General features: G+C 40.3%; 1 protein-coding gene across 9 annotated transcripts in view; it reads left to right on the top strand.

The window, feature by feature from the left end:
• Window positions 1-24,034, top strand: part of CSNK1G3 (casein kinase 1 gamma 3) — an 82,843-nt gene that overhangs the window by 17,033 nt on the left and 41,776 nt on the right. For 8 of the 9 annotated variants that reach the window (XM_042012735.1, XM_042012739.1, XM_042012737.1 and 5 more), the window contains 3 exons: window positions 700-1,115; window positions 4,966-5,006; window positions 22,057-22,126. In XM_042012735.1, the coding sequence (XP_041868669.1) occupies window positions 938-1,115; window positions 4,966-5,006; window positions 22,057-22,126 (289 nt within the window). In that variant the 5' untranslated portion in view covers window positions 700-937. The remainder of the gene's footprint in view (window positions 1-699; window positions 1,116-4,965; window positions 5,007-22,056; window positions 22,127-24,034) is intronic. The other variant, XM_042012741.1, reaches the window with a different exon arrangement.

Here is a 24,034-nt window from a genome sequence, read left to right as displayed (position 1 = left end):
TTTCTTATGGTTCTTTATTGCAGTAGTAAGATAACATTGTTTTTGCTGAAATCCATGTAGGAATTAGTGTCTAGGCAATGATGCTAAACAAGGGAGAAGGGGAGCAGGGGAACAGATTTATGACATAAGTATAGTAGGGAAGAGTAAATAAATACAGGGTTTTTTTAGATTCTAGGAGTTACTGAAAGAACTCAAGTGTCCTTGCCATGAGTTTATAATTTGTGCATCTCAGAAATTACAATTCAGAAAATACAATATATTTCTGTAACTTCAATAACTGTGCAGCTTGAGCATTTACTTTAAAGCAACAGATAATATTTGAGAGAAAATAAATAAAATGCTTTCTTTTGCAGAGCTGGCATAAAGTGGAATGAATGGGTCCAAGGGTCAATTTTAAATGTGTTTATTCAGGAAGAAGTTTTATAGGGCTTTTTTGTTGCTTTTTTAAAACTATTCCTTGAAATGTTGAAATTCTGGCACACTTCAGTCACACCAGTATCTCTTGTCATTACATACTAGAAATAGAGACAATTAACCTTAAAGTAGTGCTTTTCATAGCAAAAAATACACTTAGTTATAGCTTGATTGTGTAAAGCAAAATACACTTAGTTATAGCTTAATTGTGTGACTAGTTGAAAAGAAAGGTAATTTTGTGCAAGAATCTTAGTGTCTCAAATAACTTTGTTTTTCTTTTAACAGAGTTTGTCTAAAGACTAGGAAATATTGCTGGTGGTGTGCATTCTGGAAGTACATTTCATTACAGATACCTCCAAGGCTTTGCAAACAGGATGAACATGCTGCTGTTGACTGCTTACTGACAGTAACCAGCTGGGCACTTCACTCATGATGTTTTCATTCTCACATTGTCCAATTGGAATTTGCTTATACTGATTTTTAAAGAGAGGAATACGTCAAAGTGGAGTACCGTAAACTTGACATGGAAAATAAAAAGAAAGACAAAGACAAACCAGATGAAAGAATGGCACGGCCTAGTGGGAGATCAGGCCATAATCCACGTGGAACTAGTTCTTCAAATTCTGGAGTGTTAATGGTTGGCCCTAACTTCAGAGTTGGTAAAAAAATTGGGTGCGGTAATTTTGGAGAACTACGGTTAGGTAAGATCCTTGTTTCTTTATTTCAGTTTACATTATTCAAGGCCATTTTTATGCAGTCTAGGCATAAAAATTTCTGTATGAATACCATGCAGCTGTTTAAACTGCTTTGAAGTTTCAGATACGCAAGGCATATTTAACCCATCTTTTCTGGCTTTACCCCAGCCAGTGCAAGCTTGATGACATGAAGAATCTGCACAGCAGGATACTTTCTGGGACTAAAGTGTTTTCTAACTGTGCAGTGCTCTCCTAAATTCACTCAGTTTTCTCTTCCAAGATGCTGGAAGTTACATCATGGTTATTGTAAATGTCTTTTCTGACTTCCTGAGCCAGTTTATTGAGGTATATTTAGGGCTAAATGTATCCGAGGCACATCCCTGTCCTGTAGGTCTGATGGATCTCTTGGAGATACTTGGAGTACCAGGTATTACAGCATTTTTAATAGCAGCGAGCACAGAAATTCCTTAGTTTCTTTTCTAATGTAGTGAGGCTAAACATTGAGTTGCTGTTAAACACGGCAGTGAGAATCAATCTGTAGAGAAAATCTGAGATAATTCGGTTTCTAGTTCTGTGGTAAACAGATGGGTGAAAATCAGATGGTGGAGAAGGCACAGACTGAGAAGGACCTATTGAGTTTTGAAGAATTTGGGCAGTAAAGCTGTCCAAATGAAATGTTAGCATTTAGTAAAATAGACACTGATGGGTGTGTGGTTTTGGAAGACTCTGTTTAGTTTTGTATTTCCAGGATGGACAGCATGATTAGCCAGGGTTTTCAAGGTGTGCAAATTCTGTATGTGTTAACAAATGCAACTTGACACTTAATGGCAAGGATTTATTCTAGTATTGTTAGAAGGTTTCAGTTCAAGTGCCTCATGCATTAAATAGATGTGGGTTTCAAAGTTAGGTATTTGAGAAGAGGGTGGGCTGTATAGGTGTTCTTTCTTTTGATCTTTGCCTATAGTAGAACTAATGCTCATTGGCCTTCAGGCAATATTTGTGATAGAGTGCTTGCGTAAAATATAACATGTTTTTAATATAGTGCATTGTGGGGGCTGTCAGGATGTAAACAAGCTTAGCAAATTAATACTGGAAGGGGATTAAAGACAATATTGCTGCAGCTCTGACTTAGGACAATGAATTTTGCAGTCTCAGTAATAGGTACTCTTGTTATTATTATTGATAGTATTTAAACAAAATTGATACATTTTGACTGTTACAGTGTTGCATATGTGCCTTTCCACAAATCAAGCTGAAAAATAGGTTTTCCTCACTTCAAAACTTATGCATACTGCCTTCGAATTGTAACTTCTGTTTCAATCCTCTCAATGAACTAAGTCAAACTAACAAGATTAATTTTCCATAAAGGCAACTGCAAACTAATAAATTTAATTTTTTTGTCTGTTATTTGGTCACAATGTACAGAGCTCATTAAAAATTAATATCTGATTAGTTCATTTACCTGCAGCTGGTACAGAGTGAAACAATTATTTTAAATACAGTATTAAATAGTTAAGACTTACAGTTTGATAGTACTGAAATAAAATAGAACAAGTAGGTAAAAGAAATAGGAGGAAGAGTACAAGGCAGTGTACTGTCCTGCAACGGTTACCAGGACAAGTGTGGCTTTCTCATTTTAATATCCTTGGGTTTTGCATATATACTAGATATTTCAAATCCCTATTTATTGTTGTTTGTGAGGTAAGATGTTTTAAATGTAAGTTACTGAAAGCAAGAGTTAATACTGCTATTATAGATTCTGATTTAAATTTTTTATCCCTTGCTTTGCTACGGTAGCAAGTACTTAGAGTGCATCCTTTCTACAAAGATGTACAGAAGCACTTTGTTTTATGTGTTTCTGCAAATGGGAGTATATTTTGAGCATGTGTCCTAAGTTTAAACCTGAGGGACTTAAAGGAAGATTAAAGACTTGTAGAGTGGTGAAGTTGCGTTCAGAAGATAAAAATCCAGTTATGTATTGGGAGCTGTTGTAGTTCTTCCACCTGAGAAGAAAGCAGTGGTCAGAATTCAGTAGTGGCTTATGGATCAAATGGGAAATTGGCTATGTGTAGCAAATTACTCTCTGTGATGTTCAACCATTAGCTTGCAAAGGACTAAATTGGTTTGGATCTTGAGCTGTTAATTTTAAGGCTCTTTGTTATAGTTAAGTTAAACTGATTTAGTTAAGATAAACTGATGAGGTAGTAAGAGAGAACTTGTTTCTGTTGCAAGTGATGCATTACTCAAGACCTGTTGTGTGTTTATAGACAGATCAACAGTGGCGTCATTTATACTTGTCTGCTGTATTTTAAAGAGACAATTGTCTTGACTGACCACCTGGAAAGTTAGTGTCCCTTCTGATACTACTTCAGAATAAACATGTCATTACAGCTTTTGGAACTCAATATCCAGCTACTTAACCGTAGCTGGATTTGATACTTACTCAGAGTAGGTGATTTTTATATCTGAGAGATGGAATGAGCAGGGCTCCTGCAAGAATTTCTATTAAGTGTTTTATAGATTGTAATACCATACAAAGACAAAGAAACAACTTCAAACAAAGTACACTTTTTATCAGAAATGTAACTGATATGATCATCAGAGAAGAAATACTTATGATGCCTGGATTTCCACTCTAGTCCCTAGATAGGTCTTGGAATACACATCCTTTTGTGGGTCATATTATGGCATGCTGCTGGTGTTGATTATGTGTTTGTTGTTGTGAAGGCATCAGGTAATTTGTTTTTGTTTGGGTTTTTTTTGTGAAGTTGATCCACTAAGGGATGCATGTTTTTAATGCATCTTGTTTCAGCTTTACAACAATACTCTATTTTTTAAAAGGATGATTAGAGCTTAAATCAGTCTTTGACTATTGGTGTAACTCAGTTGGTCACAGCATGGTGCTAGTAACAGGAAGGTCATGTGTTCAATCCCTGTATGGGCCATTCACTTAAGAGTTGGACTTGATGGTCCTTGTGGGTCCCTTCCAAATCAAATATTATATGATGCTGTGTAACTGTCTTCACAGGGAACTCTTTAGACTTGGTCCATGTCTTTACCCCGTTGGATTTCTTTAACAAAACTGAGCTAAATATGGGAAATTCAGACCTGAGTAATACTACAGAGAAAAAAGTAGGATTATCATTAAGAATAATATACACTAAATGCATTTGAAGATTGTAAAGAAACAAAACATGTTGGAATTGATAGCTTAATTTTTCCTTTATCTGCTATTTTTTAATTTTACACTATTTTTTAATTTTAATTTTATAAAACTTGTTTAACATTTTAGTCATTGCATACAGTTTTAAGTGATACTGAAAAGTTCTTATCCAGTTACAGAATCTCTTTTAAAGCAGCAGATGTGTTTTCCAAGTGGTGTAAGCCTGTCAGGAATGTCATTGTCCTGTCCTAACTTCTAGCTTAGTAAATTACATAATTGAGGGAAAAAAAATACTCCTAGTTAATTCTAGTTTTAATTAGTGGCTGATGTTTCAAAATTATATGGTAATTTTAGAATAAGTTTAAAATAGTTCTCAGCAATAATGATGAAAATGTAGGATATCCCATTCCAGTTACAGTGATTTGCCAATGTTCAAGCTTTTTTAGTACATAAAAGTTTCACAAACTTGGTGAAATAGCTGAAACTCTGTGAAATTTCCACCTCTTACACTATTCAAGGAAAAATTCTTTTTAAAGTAAGGTATTAGACTAATAAACACACATTTCTTGTCACTGCCAGAACAACTAGCACCTTAGGTGAAAAATGTTTTGAAGACTTTCATGATGTTTAAATGGCATTTTATTTGAACAGAAAAGCCAGTGTCTCACATTCTTGTTTTTCTTCTTTTTCAAGGAAAAAATTTGTACACAAATGACTATGTGGCAATTAAGCTGGTAAGTTAATATTTTTTTAAAGGATTTGGGATGAATAATTAATTAGATTTTTTTTCCTTTCAGATGTTATTGGTTTGATTTATTGCATTGAAACCTTTAATAGTCTTGTATGATTTCATCGAACTAGATAAAAGCAATTAGTGATAGATGTAATTGTATAGTTTGGCCATATTGAGTAAAACCAGTTTTTAATTGTTGTCACTGTTTTCAAGGCTAAATGTATGTTTGCAAAGTCAGCAGTGATTTAATGCTGCTTTAAGGGTGTGCTCTGTGGCAGTCATCTTAGTAGATTCCTTTGTTGTCCAACAAGTAGAGGTACAACAAATTTACTGTGAATCTTAATATCAGGTGACTACAGAGAAATTCCAGAAATTCTTCAGACTGCATGTGTTTTAATGTCCACACTCCTGCCCCTAAGTGTTTTTCATCTCTAACTGTTGGTATTTGCACATCACTTTGGTAGACATGTTTTATTTGCAATGTTGTGTAATACATGTACTTCACTTGTGAACATGATACTTTTGGATATTGTGTTAGTTATGTTAATGTTATTGTTTGGCTTTTTCGTAATCTTTCATCAGAACTACTTTGGTAACACCATAATTTGCTTCTGGTTATTTTTAACCTCTTGGTAAATGACTGTTTTTATAACTGAAGTCTTTCATGATGAAATCCACTTGATTACTTTTTATCATTGAAGGGCTTGTAGGACTACAATTAATTTTTGTTGCTGCAGTAGCACAGAACTTTTTACACAGTGTAGTAGGGTTCCATAAAGTGAAGGGTAAGCTGTGGGAACAGAAATGCATGGCTTTATATAAGAAATCTAAAAAGCATTGCAAACATATAATAAACTCCTGAAAAATATGGGTATCACTGCCCTTGCTTTGTAAAATATTTACTTTGGGAGTAGTAAAAGTTTTTAGAACATGCAAATTATGGCTTGAGAGAGCAACATTGGATATAGTTTTGAGGGTTATTGTGTGTTAAATCAGATTTAATCATTTTGTTTTAACCTATCTTGAACTTATTCTGTATGTCAGTGAAAGTTGAAAATAGTCTGAGAATTCTTCTAGTTAAAGGCTGTCTACTACAAAGCACATTTAGAACTACTTTGCAAGATAGTGAGGTTTTTTTAAGCACTAATTACTTGATCATGTAGAGCAAGAGAACTTTATCTGATCGGTTTTGGTAAAAGCGTTTTTATTACATATGCAACTTAGTAAGCTTGGCTACCATTTCAACCGATTTCAGCTGTCACAGATGATACTGTTCGTTGGCAGCATTTACTTTTTTGGTTTCCAAATATCTCAGTCTTAGAGCTGCTTGTTTCCAGCTGAGTAAAAAGCTTGAAGTAACTTTATTGAGTGACTTAGTTTGAAGTCACCTAGAGAACCAATATAGTTAAGTCTATCTGTAATTTACTACTAGCACTGAAAGAGCTCTGAATATGTGATGAACTTCCCATTTGTCCTCTTACATTAGTGGTGTGAAAAGCTGTAATGTCTTTGCAATGAAAAGCAGACGAAGAAATCATAGTGAAAATCAACACTGGAGCTTGCGTCATCATAGTAAGATAAAAATACACTTATCTGCAGGTAGAACTAGTGGATTCTATTAATATGGTTCTCCCTTTTTTATTTCAGTATGTGTTTCAGATACATACTTATTTCCAGATTGGAAAGGATTTGAGTCACAAGGTTCAGCCTGCTAAAAGCAGCTGCATCAAACTGTAGGATTTATTTGGATTGTTGCATTTTTTTCTGTTTTTTTCCTTTGAGACAGTACCAGGACTTTATTCTAACAGTATAGATACAATGGCATATCATCCTTTTCCTTTTTAAATGTAAGCATTTGTTTGCCACTTTTACTTCTGTGCTTTCAGAGCAGTCATTAGGCCTATGCTTAGCCTTCGTTTTGTTATTGTAAGTTAAATACTCTTAACTTCCTCCCTGTTTTGTACCTGTTATAGTTCAAGTTTAGCCTTCATGAATGGGGTTACTTGAATTATGTTTATGTTATAGTTTGAGCAGTTACCTTTGGCAGGTCTGGTTGTTGTAATCTCTCCTGCAGTATCCTAAAATTGTATTTGCATTCCTTATGGTAGCATTCCATTGTTGACCTACTGTTGTCTTGCGAGCAGCAAGACATTTCCTATGCCAGATGTTTTGTGTATCAATGATAACCATATATTCTAGTGCAGGAGGACTTTGTGGGTTTCTCTCAAGTGCAATGAATGGCTGTGTTTATACAGCAGTGTTCAAGAGTGCTTCTGATGTTAAAAGTAAGTGTTTTTTAAAAGTGCTCTTTTGACTCAAAGTTTTTAATTGTGTTGAATTAGTATTTCTTTTGTGGACAAAATTATACAAGCACGTTCCTGTTACGATGCTTAGGGCAGCTTCAGGACTTGTGTAACAAAATAGCTTAAAAAATTTTTCTGCATGAGGTCTGAGGGTCATACAGTGTATGCATTTTAAAGTATAATATTTGTATGTAAATGCGTATTTATTTTGGTAGAACAGCTACAGTTCCAGAATCTTCCTCTTAATCTTAGTTCATTATGGCCTGTTCTGTTTGGGGACATACTTCAGTTTGAGACATCAGAATAGGCTTTTATAAGAAGTAGAATGAAACTCTTTAAGAACTGGGCTTTACCAGTTCTGTGCTGTATAGTGGTGTTTGTACATTTCTGCTGGTCTTTTAGTATACAAACTGATTACTTGTGGTCAAGTCATTCTTTAGCAATAGCTGTTTGGTGTGTAAAAACTCTACTGCTCACTTGTTCTAACTGTTAGATTTACTAATTTTATTATATGTCCCTGTACTTGACTTAAACCTCCTATTCACTATTCAGCTTTTCCCTCTCCTTCATTGTTCTTCTCTTTCCCTTTGACGTATTTCTCCACTGCTCAAACTTACCTCTTCAGCAGACACTTAAACACTACCGAAAGACTAGCTAAAGGAATTTCTGCTTGAGCATGTTATGACCCATAAGTAAGAGGCCATCATGTTCATTATAAATTCTCATCAAGATTCAACAAAGACACTGGACACACTTCAGGGAGCTCTTGTGCTTTTTTGTGTGATTGCCTTGTGTCCAGCAAACAGCCCACTATTTAAACTTAAAAGGTGTTGGCTAACAAGCCCTTATGTTTGAAGACTTCCACAAGTGCTGACTAACAAGCCTGTAATTTTTACACTTTAATATTAAAGTCTCAGCACACTACTCAAAGGTGCTGACTCACAAACCACAACACTTCCACAACTCTACCACAACAAACTTCAGTATGGAGTGTGGAATAGAAAATGATAGCCATGCTTTGCCCAGACAGAGTGAGGAAGAAGAGAAATAAAAGCAGAAAAGAAAGAACAAAGAATATCACCAGTCCTTAGATCCTGCCTTGTGTCACTGCGTGACTGGTCCAGAGCTGGAATTGTGACACAGTGAAAGAGAGGAAAAAGAGAGCAAGGAAGCCCAATTGGTTTCCTTTTGTAGTTAACCTGGTGCAACCTCTTACATGAATGAGATTTTTTGTGATGTTTTGTTCTTGGATGCACAGCCAGCCCTTGGAGCCCTTCTCCAACGAGTTGAGTCCAGGGTGGGGAACGGAGCATGAGTCTCCAGGTGGAGCAGGGAGTCGGCTCAGCAGAGTGCTGCCCCACCTCAGTGAGACCCTCTCTTCTAATCACAGCTTTCCTGCCAGAACAGTCAAAATGTTTGAGACAGAACATGCTTATGCCAGGTCCTCCACAAGGCCTAGTGGTTCAAACATTCCTTACTGTTGGTTGGGCATATGGCTCATCTTTGGCTGTGGTGATCTCTATGTATTGGACAGAGGGCTAGAAGAGGGAGGAAGGAGAAGACAGTAAGCAGCTAATCATAGCTGCAAATAAGGTCCATGCTCATCATTAAAACCAGAAATCCCACCAATATTACAATCCTGATTTATGTCAAACACTTTCCCCACCCCTTGATTTCAAAACAGAAGAAATCTGGGGTTTAAGGCTTGATTCATTGAACCAGTCCTTTGGTTGGAGTTGATTGGAATAGTTCAGTCATCTGGTCAGCAGCTTCCTTCATCTTTGCTCAGGCCTCTTCAGTTGAAGTTGTAGCATTGTGGATGGTGACAGAGCACTCCCTTTTGGTGAGGCTGAGCATCCCATGTAGCTCTTGTTCAATAATGGGTGTGCTAAGGGCGCATCCATCTCTGAGGGGTTGTCAAATTGAACACTGATAGGATATAGGGAAGGAATTCAAACACTGCATTTCAATCCAGTATGTGTTCTGCTGTTAGATAGGAATAAGATTTTTCATCTGAACTCCTCCAGGCCAACCCCAAAGGGGCTGTATATTTTGTCATTCTTCAATTCAGTAAGATTTAGGATAATTATTTGTGGCTCTCTGGCAGGCTAATTCCTGCCATTGGGTACCACACTGAAAAATATATGGGGCTTTGGTCCCGTTACAATTGTAACAAGTACACAATTTTTTTTCATAATTCTGACACCAAGTATGAACCTTGTTTCAGGGGAAGTCTTCAGGTCAAGTGCTACAAGTAATACACATCACAGCAGACAAACTTACAAGCAACACAAGGAATCTTAATTCCTTCTAGTGTGAAGCAGGGCATGGCAAGGCAAAGCCCTTGGCTCTGAGGCCTCCATATTCTTACACATTTTTGTATTAGCTCCCAAGCTACATTGGAGTCTTACTACAATAGTTCATGTTTAACAGGCTGAAGGGAGAAGGATACATTGCTGAAATATCTTGGGTCAGTAGTGCTAGGTACTAATTATAAAACACCAGCAATATGCAGTTAAAATGCCTGACGTTAACATTAGTCACTGCTTTTGTCATAGTTCCTGTAGGAAAAGGAAAAATGCCTAGTCCTAAACCAGTGGTTGAAAAGAAGGTAGTATCCATTGGCATGAACACAGTGCTCTTTATCATGGGCATTGGTAGCTATCCACAAATAGCTGCTGAAAGGCATCTTAGGTCACTGCTCCGGTAGTGAAAAAAAATCTGCTAAAACTGGTTGTCCTGGGTGATGCTTAAGTTTAATTGGATCTTTATCTATCCTTTTGTGAAAGATATCATTGATTCCTTTTCCCATGGCCCACTCCTATACCACCAGAGCAGTAAGGTGGTTGCCATTGTCTCACTGGGTGGAACTGGGTAAATAACTGAACCACTGCTTTGAATCTGTATACTTTTGCCTGTGCCTGGACTAACAACTTCTACTTGGATTAGTCCAGGCACAACCTCCATATTTGAGTTGGGAATATGTACAGCATCTCCCTTCTCATTTAACTTACCCTGCAATAACTTTGATATTTTGGTTGCCTTATACGGCACTATTTTGTAGCAGTTTGCTGACCCTGTCCATCATCTCTGGTTTCAGTTTTAACTAGGGGTCCAGATTCCAGATTCTACATCCTGCAGTTCCTTATGAAAGATTCTCTCTTACGCATCCCAAAGCTGCGCCTGAAGCCTCCTAATATGACCATGCTGGACAGCAAATAGCCCTTCTGCCTTCAGCCTCTTTTCCTGATCACTCTCAGCAGCAAGTAACATCTTCTCCTGAGGCCTCCTCTCCCTCTCCAGGCAACAGGCAGCCACTGGATGAGGGTCCAGGACTCACAGGATCATTTACTGTATGAAGACCTCAGGTTCCCAGTATGCCTTGGCCTCCTCTTCTGCAGCTTCCTTCTGCTCTACAGCAGCTGCTGCCTACACTTCTATCTTTCCTATAGCCACTTCTCTGGCTTCAGCCTCTTTCACAGCTGCTCAAGGACCTGGTTACACTTGGTGGGTAATGCAGAAAGACGGGGAAACCTTAAGATTAGGTCTCGTTGTGGTACACAATGGGTCCTTGAGCAAAGACAATCCCACAGATTAATCCAAACAGTCTTTCCTAAAACGCCTCTCATGTGTGCCACAGGGACTCTTGTCTCTATCCACTGTGTGCAAGGATTCAGACTGGGCGGGACCAGCTCGATTGATGGACCGTCAGGTATTGACCATCCAGGTGGCCTTTGCTAAGTTCACTTCCCAGTTTTTGAAGGTCCCCCCACCAAGTGCCTTCAGGCTGTTTTTAAGTAGTCCATTGCAGCATTCAACTTTCCTGGCAGCTGGTGCATGATAAGGAATATGATATATCCATTCAATACCGTGTTTTCTGGCCCAGGTGTTTATGAGGCTGTTCTTAAAATGAGTCCCATTGTCCAACTCTATTCTCATGGGGGTGCCATGTCTCCACAGGACTTGCTTTTCCAGGCCCAGGATGGTGTTCCGGGCTGTAGCATGAGGCACAGGGTAGGTCTCCAGCCATCCAGTGGTTGCTTCCACCATGGTCAACACGTAGTGCTTACTGTGGCGGGTTTGGGGAAGGGTGATGTAGTCAACTTGCCAGGCTTCCCCATACCTGTACTTTGACCATCGTCCACCGTACCACAGAGGCTTCACCCGCTTGGCCTGTTTGATTGCAGCACAGGTCTCACAACTGTGGATGACCTGTGAGATGCTGTCCATGGAAAGGTCCACCCCTCGGTCACGGGCCCATCGGTATGTTGCATCTCTCCCCTGATGACCAGAGGCATCATGGGCCCAACGAGCTAGGAATAATTCTCCCTTGTGCTGCCAGTCCAGATCCACCTGTGATACTTTCACCTTGGCAGCTCGGTCCACCTGCTCGTTGTTGCGATGTTCTTCATTAGCCCGACTCTTGGGTACGTGCGCATCCACGTGCCGAACCTTCACGGTCAGCTTCTCTACTCGGGCGGCGATGTCCTGCCAAATCTCAGCGGCCCAGATGGGCTTCCCTCTGCGCTGCCAGTTGGCCTTTCTCCAGCGATCCAGCCATCCCCACAGAGCATTGGCTACCATCCATGAGTCGGTGTAGAGATAGAGCCTCGGCCACTTCTCTCGTTCAGCAATATCCAAAGCCAGCTGGACGGCTTTAAGCTCTGCAACCTGACTCGATCCACCTTGTCCCTCGGTAGCTTGTGCAACTCGTTGTGTGGGGCTCCATACTGCAGCTTTCCACTTCTGGTTAGCACCTACAATTCAGCAGGAAACGTCAGCGAAGAGGGCATAACGTCTTTCAGTCTCCGGTAGCTCATTATATGGTGGGGCTTCCTCAGCACAAGTCACTTGCTCTTCCTCTTCTTCAGAAGATAATCCGAAAGTCTCACCTTCAGGCCAGTTTGTTATAATTTCCAGAATCCCAGGGTGATTCAGGTTTCCAGTTTGGGTGCACTGAGTGATGAGGGTGATCCACTTGCTCCATGTGGTGTCGGTGGCGTGATGCATGGAAGGAACCTTTCCCTTGAACATCCAACCCAGCACTGGTAATCGGGGTACCAGGAGGAGTTGTGCCTCTGTGCTAGTTACTTCTGAGGCAGTTTGGATTCCTTCATAGGCGGCCAAGATTTCCTTCTCTGTGGGAGTGTAGCTGGCTTCAGACCCTCTGTAGCTTTGGCTCCAGAATCCCAGTGGCCAACCCCAGGTCTCACCAGGCACCTTCTGCCAGAGGCTCCAGGACAGACCATTGTTCCCAGCTGCAGAGTAGAGCACATTCTTCACCTCTGGTCCCGTCCTGACTGGGCCCAGGGCTACAGCGTGAGCGATTTCCTGCTTGATCTGGGCAAAGGCTTGCTGCTGTTCAGGGCCCCAGTGGAAATCGTTCTTCTTGCGGGTAACCAAGTAGAGAGGGCTCACAATCTGGCTGTACTTGGGAATATGCATCCTCCAGAAACCTATAGCGCCTAGGAAAGCTTGTGTTTCCTTCTTGCTGGTCGGTGGAGACATTGCTGTGATCTTATTGATAACCTCAGTGGGAATCTGACGCCGTCCATCTTGCCATTTTACCCCCAGGAACTGGATCTCTTGGGCAGGTCCCTTGACTTGCTCTTCTTGATGGCAAAGCTGGCTTCCAGGAGAATCTGGATTATCTTCTCTCCTTTCTCAAATACTTCCTTTGCTGTGTTGCCCCACACAGTGGTGTCGTCGATGTATTGCAGATATTCTGGAACTCACCCTTTTCCAGTGCTGTCTGGAGCAGTCCATGGCAAACGGTGGGACTGTGTTTCCACCCATGGGGCAGCTGATTCCAGGTGTATTGCATGCCCCTCCAGGTGAAGGCAAACTGGGGCCTGCATTCTGCTGCCAAAGGAATGGAGAGGAGGGCATTGGCAGTATTGATGGTGGCGTGCCACTTTGCTGCCTTGGACTCCACCTCATACTGAAGCTCCAGCATGTCTGACATGGCAGCACTCAGTGGTGGTGAGACCTCATTCAGGCCACATTACGTAATCCACCGTCGGTGTCTGTTCTCTGCTGGACTTACGCACTGGCCATATAGGGCTGTTGAAAGGTGAATGGGCCTTGCTGACCACCCCTTGGCTCTCCAGTTTGCGAATCATCTCATGGATGGGAACCACAGAGTCTCTGTTGGTGCGGTATTGCCGGCGGTGCACTGTTGCTGTGGCGATTGGCACCTGTTGTTCTGCAACTCTTAGCAGTCCCACGGCAGAGGGGTCATCTGAGAGACCAGGCAAGGTGCTCAGTTGTCTGATGTCTTTGGTCTCTAGAGCAACTATCCCAAAAACCTAACGATGTCCTTTTGGGTCTTTGAAATATCCATTTCTGAGATAGTCTATGCCAAGAATGCACGGGGCCTCTGGGCCAGTAACAATGGGGTGTTTCTGCCAATCATTCCCAGTTAAACTCACTTCAGCTTCCAGTACAGTCAGCTGCTGGGATCCTTCTGTCACTCCAGAAATAGAAATGGGTTCTGCTCCCACATACCTTGATGGCATCAGAGTACATTGAGCGCCAGTGTCAACCAAAGCTGTGTATTTTTGTGGGTCAGATGTGCCAGGCCATCGGATCCACACAGTCCAAAAGACCCGATTCTCCCTTTCCTCTACCTGGCTAGAGGCAGGGCCCCTCTATTCCTGGTCATGGTACATGTTGCTCCCTTCCGGTGAATACGTTCCTGAGGTCCGTTCAAGAGAATCAGTGATACTATCATTCCTATACCATCTGGAGTTCTGTGCACAAGAGACCAGAGCAGCATTGACTCTAAATGAGCTTCTTGTGGTAGTGGTCCCTCTTTTTAGTTCATGTACAGGGGCTACTAAGGAGGAGGTGGGTTTTTCATCCCATTTATTCATGTCTTCTCCATGTTCCTGAAGAAAAAACAGAGATTACCTTGTGGAGTGTGTCCTTTCTCCCTAGTTGCGGGATGCCTGCTCCTAATGGCAGAGACTCTTGTTGGTTCTGGGGAGATGTGGTAAATCTCTTCCTTAAGTTCCTTTTTCAGTTTCTGATGGCCCTCTTCAATCAAGCCCCGGACTTGCTCAGCCAGCCTTGTTTCCACGGATGAGACATGGGTGCGAAACGGGGCTGTGACGGTGTCCTCGTAAATCCTCAGTTTGTTCACCAAGACGCCCACCCTGTCCTCGCCTTCCCTCCATTGCAGCGTTGCCAGGTAACGGGAGTATAGCTCTGGTCCAAGGCGTGTGAACCTCAACCACATCTGTGACATGCACTGGACACCATCTGGGCTCTTAGGAAATCTCTCGTCTTCTGAGAAAATGATCTCCAGCACAGCTAATTCCCTCAGGCACTGGGTACCTCGTTCCATTGTGCTCCATTTTCCTTGGTGCACCTGGAGGTCTTCTTGACAAAGGTACCTGTCCCTTACACTTGTCAGCAGTCGCCGCCAGAGGCTGAGGGTTTCTTGGGTTCTCCCGATCCCCTGGTCAATGACCACATCCTGGGACAGAGATCCCAGTTGCCTGGCCTCACTTCCATCCAGAATGGTGTCATTGGCTGCAGCATCCCAGATGCGGAGCAGCCAGGTCAGGATAGACTCGTTCGTCTGGCAGGTGAATTCCCTCCGCAGGTCTCGCAGCTCACCCAGGGATAGCGACCGAGTGATGATCTCTGGCTCTGCCTCTTCTGCTGGGTGCGAAGGTCCTGCTGCATCCTCGTCAGTCACTATGCGGACTGATTTGCTTTTTGATTTCTTCTTCTGAACCGGGGCAACTGCAATCGGTTTAGGCTGTTCTGGTTCAGTGACAGTTTGTGTGGAGAAGCTGACAGTGCCTTTGTTTTTTTTTTTTTCCTCTGTGTCAGTCTGCGTAGGCACGGACACTGTTGTCTTGCATTTGGTTTCTTTCTCCTCTGTGTCGGTCTGGATAGACATGGATGCTGTTGTCTTGCATTTGGTTTCTTTCTCCTCTGTGACAGTCTGTATAGACATGATGTTTGTTGTTCTGCTCTTTTTTTCCCCTCTTATCCTGAGGATGCTGTGCCGTAGCTCTGACTCTAAGCATGGTGTACATGGTGCAGACTGTACAGAGAAGACAAAGCAGAGCTAACAGCAAGTTTATGCTGTCTTTGACATCCAGAGGGAGCTCAATATTTTCAAAATCTGCTGTGTCAGGCCTGAAAGACTGGAAAAAAACATTCTTTACCCCTTCCCCCAGGGGCTGGGTGCAATTGTTGAGGCCCCAGGTGTAGCAGCCTAGACTTAGGACAAGCAAGCCAAGTTGAGTATTTATTCCGAATTATGTTCATTGCCTCAGAGGTTATCATGCAGTATAGACATAATAGACCAATAAAGCAAATTTTATACCATACTGTCTTGGGGTGACTTTATGATGTGTATCCCCTATCTCTGCTCTATGCCCAGAAATTAATTTTGTGCCTTTTTGTGCCTTTAAACTGAGCCTGAGAGGGGGAAGAGAAAAAACTGAGCAAAACTTTTCAAAGCAGTTTGTTTTAAGGACACAGAGATAGAGACGGCTCTCTGTGCTCTGCAGTGGCGGGAGCGGGAGGAAGCAGCTTGCTTGCTTTTCAGCCAGCTTTCGGCTTCTTTTTCTCTGGAGAAAGACGGAGAGTTGCACTTTGTTTTTTTCCTGGGACTTTGGATTTTCATCTTCTTCTTTTTTGGACTGTTTCAACATCAGAATACATTGGGAGGACCTTCCACCGAGGCCTTGGCCCTGGAGGTGGACCCATGACCCAGCTCCAGGGAAGAGGAAAGAGACCTGTGGAAGGACTCTAAAATTATCCCAGGTTTTCTCTCAGCAGAGCGAGAGGCTTTGTCATTTAGCATTATTATCCTTTTTGTGTGTGTTTGTTAAATAAATAGTTTTTATCTCTTTCACTTTCCTTCAAGGAAAATTTCTTTTTTCCTGAAGCTGGTGGGGGAGGGCTGGTTGTAACCTCCCGTCTATCAGAGGATATTTTCCTCTAAATTTGTACAAACTGGCGCACATACCCTGATCTACATGGGAGCATTGCAATTGTCAGGTAGTTCCCCCTGTGCAGAAAAAATATAGAGAGCTAGGTACAAGACCCATGAGCATCATAATGAGTAGGTGGCTTCTACAATACAAAATTGTAATTCTGACTTTTCTTCAGTACCCTGCTGCATGTTGGGCGCCAAAATGTGTACTAGTTTGAAAACAAACCAGTGGGAGGCACCAAGTCAGAATAACAATTTAACAGGGAAATTAAAGAAAAAATAAAGGCAGAAAACACTGGTTTAAACTGACAGAGTCAGGATACAACCTGACACCCTGTTAGTCAGGGTGGCAGTAGCAGTCTGATAAGATGGTGGCTGCAGTCCTCCTGAAGTGTTGGATGTGGTTCTGTCGAAGCAGTGGTCCTGTAGAGGGGTCTGCTCTTCCTCAGAGGGTCCAGTGGTGGCTGTGTAGCTCCTGTCCTCTGGGAATCCAGTGGCAAGGGTGGCTGTGGTGCTCAGAATCTCAGATTATATCCAGGATGAAATGCTTGGTTCCTCCTTCTGGGTGGAGCATCTCCCAATGGGATGATGAGTCATGAGGCCAGGCATTGATGGGCTCATTAGCAGAAGATAGTCCAGAGGGAGGAGGCAAGGAAACACTGCCCCTCCTGGTTTCAACAGCTCATCAGGATGGTAGTAGAATACACTGCAACCCAGGACAGGTCTTTCTGTATTCAACAAAGATTCCAATTTTACTCTCTCATTTTTCTCTCTATCTAAACAATTTCATAAGTGGTCAGCCAAATCTTGTGGGTGTTTTTATAAGGACTCAACCAAGACTTTAAAATGTTTTTGCAAAGAGTCAACCAAATTTTGTAATAAATTGTCTCTCTCTTTTTGCTTTCTACACGTTTTGGTAAAAAAGAGTCTTGTCTCATGCTCTGTGTATGAACATTTTTGTAAAGAGTCAACCTGGTTTTATAGAAATGTCTCTCTCTTTTTGCTCTCTATCTAGACATTTTAGTAAGGAGTCTTGAATCTTTTTATCCTTTCGTGTTTCCATTGGTATGGCACACAGTACTCCACATATGTAGATGAGTATAGGGCAAGTATTGTCCATAATGGGAAAGGGGTCCGTGCTTGACATTTCCTGGGCTGTCACGTCCTGCTTCTCCCTGTTCCGGATCCATCCTGTCCCCCAGTCAGAGATGGAGATATTCAAGCCCATCCCAGCCGTAAATAGCTCAAGAGCTGTTCAGTCCCTCTCAGCCTCATAGGAGTCCTGTCTGTGACACCAATTTATTGTTACAAGCCATTGGTAGGAGTGTGATGTTTGTTGTATATTCTTACTGCGCTAAATGAAGACACCAGACCACACGGTGGCGAGCTCTTGTGCTTTATTGTACAGTTGTCATAACTTTGGCAACCCCCCACTATTAGACTCAAAAGGTATTGGCTAACAAGCCCTTGGATTCTTACAATACACTTCTCAAAAGTAGTGGCTAACAAGCCCTTCATTTTGTACAGTATAGGGAAAAATACAACAGCTGTGCTTTGCTCAGGCAAAGCAAGGGATGAGAGAAATTTAGGTGGAAAAGAGAAGGAAAACAGAAGTTCACTGATCTGTAGATTCCTGCAGTTGGTCCTGCTGCATGGATGGTCCAGAGCAGGGACAGCAAAACAAAGAGAAAGATATGGAAAAAGAGAGTGAGGGGGCCTAGTGTGCTTCCTTTTATAGTTAACCTGGTGCAGCCTCTTACGTAAACAAGACTTCTCATGCTGTTGTGTTTGCATATGCACAGGCAGCTCTTTGAGCTCTCCTGGGAAGTCAGTTGCGAGGGGACTAAGGAGCAGGAAGCTGGCTCAGAACAGCACTACTCCATCACCATGGTACCCTCTGTTTCGTTCAACTTTTCCTGTCCTAACAGTCAGAATATTTGAGACAAAACATGCTTATGCTTAGTCCTCCACAGAACTTCTTCTGGAAATATGTCAATTTTTCTTTCTTTGGGTGAAAGATAAGAAGTTACAAAATAGTCATCACTGCCTTTTAAACTGTAATCTTTAATTCACTGATTCATTAGTCCACTAAAGATTTGAATTTCTAAAATTGTAAGTGAGGGGTGTGTGTTGGAAAGAAAGTTGTGCTTCATTTCAAGGTTGTAATGTTTTTTCTCTCAGTTTTTGTTTTTAAGGGGTGACTGTGGTCTAGAATGACACCTTTTCAGAATCCCTCTAGGAAATGTAGTAAATCCAAATCTAGTGCAAGTCTGTTTAATGGACTGGTCTTTTCCTGTAACAAGAGCCTACCTCTTGACAAATTTTTTTTCCTGAAAATAGCTTGTTTGCCATTGCTTATAAATGTGCGAAGCAGAGACAGAACGTAAATTGAGCTGAATTCTCACTGAATTACTAAAACCATGAAAAGTAGGTAATAGCTGAATGTTTATATTGTGCTTTGGGTTATCAGACTAGAAATTTCAACCTTACAGTTCAAGCAAACTGCTTCTTCAAAGCCCCTTAAAAGAGAAGTGACTTGAAAATTGTACAGTATTTTATTCCCGTGTATTTGGGACAAAAATAATTGTGAAAAGAATTCATAATGAACTTGAAACAGATTTCACATTTCAGGTGTCTTTTTCACTTTGTTTGAATGTATAAGCATGCTACAGAATTAAAAAAGGAGGGTAAGAACCTCTCTGATAAACTAAGGAGCAGTTGTTTCTGTTGCTCAGGTAACTGGGGCTCCGTAAACTTCAGTAAACTGCACGTAATTCTTTGATGGCATCAAGACCGCATATTCCTCATTTAGAGAGAAATGGTCTTTTGCAGGGAAAAGAATTTGTCGATGTTTGAATACTGAAGCTTTGAAATAATTAGATGTGAATGTAAAAGCAGGGTAGGGAGGGTCATTTGCAGAACTTTGCAGATCCTGGAACAATTCTTTCAGGATACTTCAGTGAAGGCGTGGGCTTATTTAAGTAAAGAAAATACACTAGTTTCTTTTGGTTAGAGAAGTTGGATTCAAGGGACTCTGGGGTTAACATGATGTTTGAACAGTTATGTGTTCTCAGGCTTATTTTTAGATGCTGAAATGTACTGAAACACTAATGAGACTAAAGAACTATGATTTGCCTTTTATTTTTTTTATTACTGAATATTCTTTTTAGACTTGTAGATGCCCTAGTGCATTTTTCACTCTTATGGTGAAAGATTACATTTAGCATTCTTTTGTCTTGATTTATCTTTTCCTGTCTTTTCTCATTTATGTGTAGATACTACATAGTGCAGAATGGGATGTGCAGAAATAATTGTATGTGGAGAGGTTATTGTGCTTGCCCTCTTACAAGTTTTGTTGAACAAGATGGTGTGTTCCCTTTGCATGTTTGGAATTACAGGAAGATATCTAAGCCTTCTTACAAAAAGAAGTCAGTCAGTAAAGGAGCTACAAGTACATATTGCCATATTTTTTTCACTTTTACTGGAGGGAATAAAAGTATTTAATTGTCTCTCTGCTGAACAAGGTTTAGCTTCAATCTTTGGCTGTGTGTAGTAGTTCAGTAGATGTGTGTGACTGTTTGAGAACATTGCCTTCTGGAGATTTATCAGAACTGCTTTCTGCTGATGGCCAGCATAAGCAGCGTTCATGAAAAGGAGGATGTATGTGTTAAAAATTGGATACTATTTCTTTTCCCTAGAAATTTTTTTTTATTTAATCCATTCCTGTAAATTTAATATATACAAGATGTTTTTCATCCTTTTTATGGGACCATGTTACAACACTGAGGGGTTGTTAATGTACAGTCAGTTGAGACAAAATTGTATAATTGAAAAAAATTAAACTTCCTGTAAGCCAGTGTTATTATAATCAGCAGACATGCAGAGTTTTGTGGACTGAAATATTTTCTTCTTAGCTGGCAGAATCATAAGTTTTAATTAGGCATTATGTAGAGTGTGGTGTATTCTGCAACTAACAGACTTGTATGCTACGAGTAAACTAGTTGCTAAATTTATGTAGTTTTCTAAAAGGTTAAAGTGTTTCAATAAATGCTTCATAGTGGGTTTCCTCATACCTCTGAAAGCTGAGTAGGAAAGGTTGATAGTTGCACTGATTTGCTTTTGACTTAAGATGTTTTTTTACGGAGTATCTCTCTTCAATACTTGACCATAAACTTAATGTGTCTTTCTTGTAAAATGTAACTAGGCCTTTGGTGGGCCAGTTAGTCTTGCTTAGTAATTAATTTTTGAATAATAAACACTTCCTTGTTTTACAAAATTCTTGCTCTCTTCTTTGCAAAGAATACCAATGTTATGCTGGTTGCTCTGAAGTGTAAAAAACATACAGTAAATTCTGTTTGTTTTTTGCAGAAACTGTTACATTGGTCCTTCTTTACTTTTAGGCATCTGCCTTCGGCATCCTGGCAAGATCAAATGCATGAGTGTACACTAACAGGGACTTTGGCAGCAGTTGGAAACACCTAAGTCATGGAGGGAGATGGGTTGAGGAAGAAGACTAAATTTCTCATGCTTGCACATTGGCTCATAGTTTTTATGCACTGGACGTGGCACTGAGAAACAACACAGGTTTATAAACTCGTAGCTTCTGAAGATGATGGAGTAAGGAAAAAGATGAGCACTTCGCCCAAGCTTTTCCCAAAAATTGATATTCAGCAGTATCAGTTATTGCTGATAACTCTGTTAGCAGTTACTTACTACGTCCTGCAGTTCTAGTAGTAACCAAATTAGTTTCCAATTTATCACTGATGCATTGGAAGATCACAGAATCAATTAGGCTGGAATAGACCTCAGCATTGAGTACAACCTCTGACTGAACACCACCATGTCAACATCCCGCTCAGTGCCATGGCCAGTCTTTTCTCAAACACCTCCAGGGATGGTGACTCTACCACCTCCCTGGGCAGTCAATTCCAATGTCTAAGCACCCTTTTCTGTGAAGAAGTTCTTCCTGATGTCCAACCTAAACCTCCTCTGGTGGAGCTTAATCTTAAAATCATGTTACATACCAGAAGAAACAAGGCACAAGGCATATATTCTAAAAGATGCCGTCATTTAAAGAATCTTGTGGTAAAGTACCTTTTCTTTGCAAAGGGAGGTACTCAAGAAGTTCAGGTTTCCATTTGGGCTGCATGTGTGTTCCTCTGCTTAATCTCATGTCACTTCATTTTGTTCTATGAGACCCTGACACACTGGTGTGTTGAACACAGAAATACGATTTAATTAATGTGCGTAAACTACAAACTTATTCTGGGGCTTTTTTTTTGCTTGTTTTGGATCTATAATTTGGAATGGTGGTACTTAATTTCTGCTAAGCTGTTACTATTTGGTGGAAGGATTTGGTATTTTTTGTTAAGATCCTAGGATAAGTCTTTATTCTTAAAAAGATATGCCCATCATGTATTAGGTGTTCAGAGGTTCTTTTCAATCTGTTAAGCTGTATATTAATGCCACTTTCTGAGAAATGTAGGACATACCATCCATGTGCTTTAGAGAAACATACTATTTTTTAGCTGTTCCATTGTGTGTCTGTTATTTGGTTCGCATGTTGAACCCTGGTCCAGTGGAGCAATACAAGATGAAAATGTCCTTATATGCACTAGTCTCACCTGAGGGAGGTTTAGTTTTCTCTGTTTCGTAATTGCCAGTCACTTTGGAAGAAACATTCAAACTTTCTGTGTTGCTTGGAAGCAGTAGGGCTAGTTTGGCTGGTAGTAGGTTAGCATATTAGTTTTTAGGCTTTGTTTTAAATGTTGTTTTTGTTTTTAAATCAGGAGCCAATGAAGTCGAGAGCACCACAGCTACATTTGGAATACAGATTCTACAAGCAGCTAGGATCTGGAGGTAAAAAAGCAGTGTAATGCATTTTACTGTGATGTAATATAGGGTCAATTTTTGGCTGAAGTTTTCTGGTTTAGAGGTATAAATCTATTTAATAAAGTGTTCCTAGCTACTTAAAGCAGAAAAAAACCCCATGAGTTAGAGGATTAATGTATACATTCCGTATTCTAACATTTTTTTCTCTACTCTTTAAAGTGTATCTATGAAGTCCTGACTATTTAATAGATCTTACCTATCACAGCATTTGTCTACATACAGGTGCACCTTAAACTAAGTAATCTTAGACTATTCCCAGTACAAGTCTTTGACAAAATTCTGCAGATCTCCACACTGCTAATCTACTAATCACATATTTTAATTAAAATTGATGTGGTATTTAAATAGCTTCAGATTCAGTTTTACTTTACTTCATTTTAATGATACAGTATATATTGCTGCTTGCTAGTTTTAAACCTCTTAAATACCTGTAGAAAAAGTTTAAATGCAGTTTAATATTTGAATTTCTCATTTCACTCCCCTTGTTGCTTTTATACCCAGAAGTACTCTTATGATGGTCACCTAAATGATCCAATTGTCACCTTTTGATTTTATAGGTGAGCGATACCTTAAATTTTTCACATATTTTTTGTGCCTTTCACAAAACTGCATTTAATCAGTCAGGAAGATGTGAAGTTTCTTACACTAGTAAAGTGAGTACAGATATTCTCTGAATCAGCTATAACCTAGGAAAAAGAAATCTTTTGACGTCTCTTCCTTGAAACTATTCCTAGAGTAGGTAATGTAATTAACTATTTTTACCTTTTTTTTTACTAATGTAGAAGCTTGTTATGAGTGGACCACTAACAGTGGTTTTCTACGTGTGTTTGGGGGTTTATTAGCAAAGGCAGCCTGGAATTTGTAACAGTGATTTTAGTTGTGCTTAAACCAGAATAAAATCCAACTTAGTATGAAAAATTGTCTCTGAAAGGGAATACACAATGAACACGCCCATACCACTTTGATTTTGTTACTTTGAATGTGTGTGTTTAATACTTTTAAATTACTAGTTTCACCTTTTTACTTAAAATTCAGGATCATATGCTCATTGCTGCACTGACGGGATAGTGTTTCTCAGGTAGCTTTCAAAATTTCATGCTCCTCTTTAAAGACTACATCTGGTGAAACATAGTTTCTAATATGCTCAATTAATACAGAAATTTTTTTGCTGCTGTACTAAGAATGCTTTGCAACCAGGAATTTTTAGAGATTATTCTTTGTAAAACACAGCATTGTCAGTTTCTCTTCCTAGATGGAAAATAAAGTTGTAGATAGGTAGTCAAAATCTTGAGTCTTATATGCTTGCTATTTGGAGAAAGTCATCAGACTATGATGTATGGGTGGTTTTTTGTAGTAAGTTTTAAATTACCAGCATACCTTACACTAGCATTGTGAAATAGCTGATGAGTAGAAAGCTGAGATCTTAAGGGCTTAACTAATGGGGCATGACTACCCACAGGTTAGGTACAGTCTATCTGTGAATATAAAGGTGTAACTATCTAAAATTGTGAAAGAGCTGTGTAGTAGAGGTAAGAATAAAGCGGTAATTTCTAGTTCAGACTGTAGAAATCAGGCAGTGCTCCTCAGAGGTAGCAACCGTTTATTAGGAGTATTTCTTGGAAAAATGTCTTGGTGAATGTAACTATGTTTACCTTTTTATTTACTGAATAAGACTGGGAACTGTGTTTAGTGTAAGAACATAGTGAAGTCGAAGTTATTCTGCTTTGCTTCAGGTATCATTTGGTCTTTTTAACCCTATTTGCTGGTTGCAACAACTTCTCTCTCTTTCTCTGATGCATTATTGAAGTCCTGAAACCTGTCTGATTCTCTGCATGAAGACGAGGTGACCTTTAGGGTGAAAACATGAAGATAGAG

This window comes from Corvus kubaryi, unplaced genomic scaffold (assembly GCF_017639235.1).
Source record: "Corvus kubaryi isolate FWS band 111438036 unplaced genomic scaffold, C.kubaryi_AGA036_p1.0 split1-37296, whole genome shotgun sequence".
Lineage (NCBI taxonomy): Eukaryota > Metazoa > Chordata > Aves > Passeriformes > Corvidae > Corvus > Corvus kubaryi.
Note: the sequence above shows the minus strand (reverse complement) of the source record. Positions and strands in the feature narration are given on the sequence as shown.